This window comes from Helobdella robusta (genome assembly GCF_000326865.2).
Source record: "Helobdella robusta unplaced genomic scaffold HELROscaffold_53, whole genome shotgun sequence".
Lineage (NCBI taxonomy): Eukaryota > Metazoa > Annelida > Clitellata > Rhynchobdellida > Glossiphoniidae > Helobdella > Helobdella robusta.
Window position 1 is genome coordinate 317,871 of NW_008705278.1, and position 5,940 is coordinate 323,810.

A 5,940-nucleotide genomic window follows, 5' to 3' on the forward strand; every position below is an offset into this window, starting at 1 on the left:
TTCTTTTGGGCAAAACTGCAGCCTGTCATAATCTGACAAACAAATTTTAGGAAAAAAATTGTGAATATGAATTATAGCAAAATTCTTTCCACCACATAATGATCACATCCTTGCAAAGCAGTCAATCAATTTTCGTTTGATCACATCCATGCAAAGTGACCGACCAATCAGCCAACGAACCAATCAACATCAACCAACTAACCAATCAATCAACTGGCCAATCAAACAGCCAACCAACAAATCAATCGATCAGCAAATCAACCAATCACCTCACCTAAACCACATTCACCGATGGCAACAATCTTTTCTCGATTCTCATCCACAATTCCTTCCATCCATTTCAGGTATTTTTCACCACCATCATCATCATTATTGTTATTATTATTTTCTACTTCTAGACATCTTGTTGGATGGACTCCAATCGTTGTGTACAACTGACCTGATGGCGACAAAGATGATGGTGGTGGTAATGAGAAAAAATGATGATTTTGAATTTATGATGATAGAATCACTCTATCACTCTTCAGAATCACTCTTCAGTAATTCATCTATCAATCATTTATTCATTTATCAATCCATCCATCCATACACTCGTTCATTCATCCATTATTTCATTTATTTATTCATATTGGATTTTGAAATAAACCAACAAGAGAGGCTGTACCAATCCAGCGATACAATTCATTCATCAGTCGTTCATTCACTCATACACCCATTCATTCCTTCTTTCATTCATTCATTCATCCAACTATTTCTTCACTTATCCCTCCATCCACCACTCATCCATCCATCCATCTACCCACAAACACACACCGTGCCCTTTCACCAGCTGCACAGACTCCTCAAAATCTTTCCTGCATCCACTCGTTACAATTATCTGAAAAAAAAAAATAATAAAAATATTTAGAAAAACAATAACAATAGCAATAGCAATATGATAATTATTTTACCTTTTCAATGATTATAAATGATAAATTATAAAGACGATGATAATAATTATGGTGGTAACAATGGTGAGAATGATGATAGTGATGACATTGACCTTTTGAACTCCACTGGACCACGCCCTTTTGAGTACTTCATGGAGGTCATCTGTATATAGGAAAACGATGAATTACTAGATAAAATGAATGAATGAGTGAATGAGTAGATGAATGGTTGGAGAAACAAATGAATGAATGAATAAATGGATGACCAGACGAATTAATTGGGATGGATAAATAAATAAATGATTGAATGAAACAATCGATGAATCAATCAATCAAAATTAATAAAACATAAAAAAGCATTTTTAATTAACATTATCTTCACCATCATACCACCATCATCATCATCACCTTCATGTTTTTTAGAGCCATGGTAGATACCTCTGAACATGGGATCTTCGAAGCAAAAATGAAAATTATTTTTGCCCCAAATAATCATTAAATAATGAATAGCATTAATTATAAAAATAATAATAAACTATGATCATAATGGTAATGAATATATGATGATGATGATTAAATTCAGGAAAATAAAAATGACACCATCAGAGACCTGTTAGGTTGGCTCCAATATCTGAAGTGCAGAAAAATTAATAAATGAATTTAAAATTTTAAAATGAAAAAACTTGAAATTTTCCACGCATGTGTGTATTGTATATGTATGACAACTATAACCATATATATCTGTCTGTTTCACTGTTGTAATGTATTATTCTACATTACGGCGTAATAGTGTTGTAATGTAATGGTGTAATCTGTAATGTAATGCAAGTAACTTTTTTTTAGTCAGTTGATTAGTTAATTAATCACACTCCTCCCACAAATAATCAATCAGTCCATCATCAATCATTCCAATATAATATACAATCATCAAACAATCTAACAATCAAGCCAATTAATCAACCAACTAACTTACCAACCAACCAACCAACCATCAACCAACTACCAATCAACCAACCAACCAACCAACCGATAAACTTGTAGACGGATTTCAGCATTTTTATTTTTTAAATTCAACGCCACGTGCACGTTTTCTAGCATTAATCAAACATCTAAAAGTAAACGCGAACCCAAAACTTATAACGCTTAATTTGAAACATGCTTCGGAGGAAAAAAAATGACTTTGGTTAGTTATTTGACACCTGGAAAATAAAAATGGCATGATTTCCAAACTCTTCCTAAAGCTAAAAACTCAAAACTAAAACAGATTCTATGGTACCAACTGGAAAAACTTAGTCCTTATAATTAATCTGTTAATATAATAAAACATTAACGTTTTTTAGGGTGAATAAAAAACTAACAAACTGTTAAATGTTTTTTTAATTAAACACATTTTTAATTTATTAAGAATCATTTTATTTAGACAAATATACATAAACAAAATTAAACATTTGTTAAAAAATAATTTGATTTAGATTGTAAATGATCTAGCGTTTAAATTATCCTTACTTAAAAGATATCCGAGTTTATTTCGCGGAGTATAAGCCCCCGCGATAGATTTAAAATAAAAATTAATTCGATACGTCAATTTGAAGAATTACGTTATAGAAATAAATTCGATAAATATAGGTAAAAATGCTTATAAATTAAAATTTACTAAGTTTCTAGTCTCATTGACTTGCAGTTTTGCGTTATTTTTGACATAATTTCAAGCAATAACATTTTTGTTTCGAAAATCGAGACTATCTAGATTCTATTTCGTTGTTAAATTTCTTGTTATTCCTAACGCTAACATTTCATCAAGTCTCGCATTTTTAAACCCTTTGCAAATTTCTACAAAAATACTCCTCTTGACATTTAGTCAATTTTGCTACATCTCAGATTTTAACAAAATAATTATGACCTAAAGGTGTTTTTCTAGTGAAAATCTTTTATTCTACGTTCTTTCTCATATTAAACGAGATTAAACAAATTTATGTTGAAAACAAAATTGAACAAACTTAACTTTAACGATTATAGATACATTTTTTTATATATTATTAATGATTTCGTCTCACAACCACAAAAAATGAAAATTAAACTCTATATTAAGCGTTGAAACTGTCAAACTGTAGGGGAGGGGTGGACAAACCACGGGCCGCCCGCGAGGTCTTGTTCGCCTAAAAAAGGTCGCCAGCCAGACATTGTGACCAAAAAAAACAACAAATCTTAAAAAATCTCCCCCGGGTCAAAAAAATTTTCTGTTTAAGTACATACGGCCCTTCAAAGGTAAAATAGTTCTCAATGCGGCCCTCACAGCAAGAAGCTTTCCCACCCCTGCCATAAGGCAAGAACGTTTTGAAAAGAATGAAATGAGCATATTATATATTAAATCAGCATATATGCAAATGATAATAATAAACGTCATGAGATAAATTACCTGAAAAATTAATTTCGGGCATTAAATTGACCGTACGATTGAATATCGACAATTCAAGATGAAACATATTAATGAATTTTTAATAGAGTAAAAATGTTAAACCCTTTTTTACAAAAAAATTTTTCAACAAAAAAGTGAAAAAACTGAAAAAAATATTATAATGTAGTGCTAGTTGAGCCTGAGCGCAGAAAATTATAATAATATTCCAATTTGAAAAATAAACTTCTGCAGCGGAAGAACCATTTTTTATCATATAATCCATCAAATAACCAATACATCACTTCATCCAATCTAACAGCCAGCCAATCAGTCGACGAACATAGCCATCAAACAGCTAACCAATCGACCAATCAACCATTCAAGGAATCAGCTCTGCACAATCTTGTGGCTACTATCGAAAATGTATCTCTTAAACTCAAGTGTAACTTTTATCTGTCTACTACCATCTTGGGTGGTGTCTAAATTGCAATCTTTAATCTGATTGGCCAACAAGTTTTCAGCTGACTCGCTCTGATTGGCTGACGATTTGGACGATGATTTTTTACTGGAAGATTTAGCGGCAAGCAATTTCGAGGTGGAATCTTTCAAACCAGCTGAAAAAAGGTTAGTGCATTAAATAAAAAATAAAAAATCATTTAATAAACAGATACACAAATTAGGTAATCGATGAATAATTAATCAGAAGTTAATAAACAACAGGCTGTTAAACAATGGGGAGCCTACAAATTAAATGACCATAAGAATGACCATAAGACAAAATTAAACAACGAACAAATCAAACATCAAGCAGATATTCATAAATCAATCAATATAACCAGAAAGTAGAACGTAGCCAGTCACAATCGACCAGTCAATCAGCAACAACTAGCCAGTCTGAATCAACCAGCCAATCAGGATCAAACAGCCAATCAACCAACCAACCAACCAACCAACCAACCAACCAACCAATCAACCAACCAAACAACCAACCAACCAACCAACCAACCAACCAACCAACCATCCAACCAACCAGGAATTCTTATCTTCACCTTTCCACTCTGGCCAAAACTCCCTTCGATGTATCCATCTTCACCGGTCGACAGTCGAACCTGGAAATTTTATAAATCATTCATTCACACATTTGATAATTCATTCATTCATTCATCCATTCATTCATCTGATGATTTGTTCATTCACTCATTCATATGTCCGTTCATCTACTCATTCATCCACTAACTCGACCATTTATCATCCATCCATCCATTCATTCGTTCGGCTATCTTTATAACGTAATCACGAGACATCACACAAACATCTCATCATTATAAATTAATGTAATGTTTCACTCATCACCACATCACACACATAACAAACTCAATATAATACAGCATTTAACTTCATCGTACCAATACATGATCACACCAAGACACCTTTAAATTGAGTTATCAAAAAAAAACTATTGCCACAGGATCATATCATCATAGTATCATTTAACATTTTTTATTTCATCAAATCAAATCAAAGAAACCAGAACCAATGAAATGAAATGATCTGGAAACCAAAAAGAATTGCTCTCGTAATGGTCACCAGTCACTTATTTAATTACAACATAATCATATCATATCTATTATTTATTTTATTCTATTTTATTTTATTTTTCATAGTTAAACACTTTTCTTACTCCGTTTTTTTATTTTTTTATTTACTTATTTGTTTAATTTTGTACTACTGCCTTGCATGCTGTAACAGTTTCTGCGTCTGTCAGATCATGATTTTTAAAGAATAATAATAAAAAAAAAATCTAATTACATCATTACATCAAATTAATGTATCACCATTACATTATTACACATCATTACGTCGCTATGACATCATCGTCGAGTTGCCACTGCGTTACCTTCAATCCGGAGAATACATCTAGGTTCGTTTCTTTCTTGAAAAGATTCTTACAGATGACAGTGCACTCATCCACCTTCCTCTCTATCACTCCATCCCGACTTTTTGTCTTGTAAACCTAAGATGATGACGATGATGATAATGATGACGATGATGATAATGATGACGATGATGATAATGATTGATGATGATGATGATAAATGATGATAATGATGAAAAATGATTATGATGACGACTACAATATAACTAAGCGGCTTTTCTACAGCTGTCGTCATCACAACTGTCACTGAATTATGAATATCGTCATCATCATTACAACAACATTCTCATCTCCATTTTACAAGCATCATCATTATTATCATTCTCATCACACCACAAACATAATCGTCTTTGATATCATCAAGAAATTCACCCATTCCTAATCCGTCAATGAAATGAGCTATAAACAAAGCCAAACCTTCAGAGCAGACAACCCACTTCCGCTTCCGTCGGCCATATTGAAAATGTTAACAATCCTGCCGTGGAATGCCAGCCTGCATGTATTCGAGTGGATGTCGGTGTCGAGTTTGGAGGTGATGACGAGGAAGTTGGCGTCGCAAGTAAGCGGGTGGTCCAGCTCTACTAGGGCGTACGTGGGTGGTGTCCCGAGGTCGCCTGTCACGTGATGCCATATGTTAGAAGCCACGTGGTGTGGTGTGACGTAATATGTAATTTGCTGTG

The 5,940-nt window shown here is 33.1% G+C and overlaps 1 protein-coding gene across 1 annotated transcript in view; it reads right to left on the reverse strand.

Annotated features, from left to right (window-relative positions):
* Positions 1 to 2,950: 2,950 nt before the first annotated feature.
* HELRODRAFT_102529 (hypothetical protein) overlaps positions 2,951 to 5,940 on the reverse strand; it is a 7,045-nt gene continuing 4,055 nt past the window's right edge. The window contains exons 9-12 of the mRNA XM_009028104.1: positions 5,678 to 5,935; positions 5,222 to 5,338; positions 4,355 to 4,433; positions 2,951 to 3,938 (exon numbers count right to left, since the gene is read on the reverse strand). Of these exons, the coding sequence (XP_009026352.1) occupies positions 3,712 to 3,938; positions 4,355 to 4,433; positions 5,222 to 5,338; positions 5,678 to 5,935 (681 nt within the window). The 3' untranslated portion in view covers positions 2,951 to 3,711. The remainder of the gene's footprint in view (positions 3,939 to 4,354; positions 4,434 to 5,221; positions 5,339 to 5,677; positions 5,936 to 5,940) is intronic.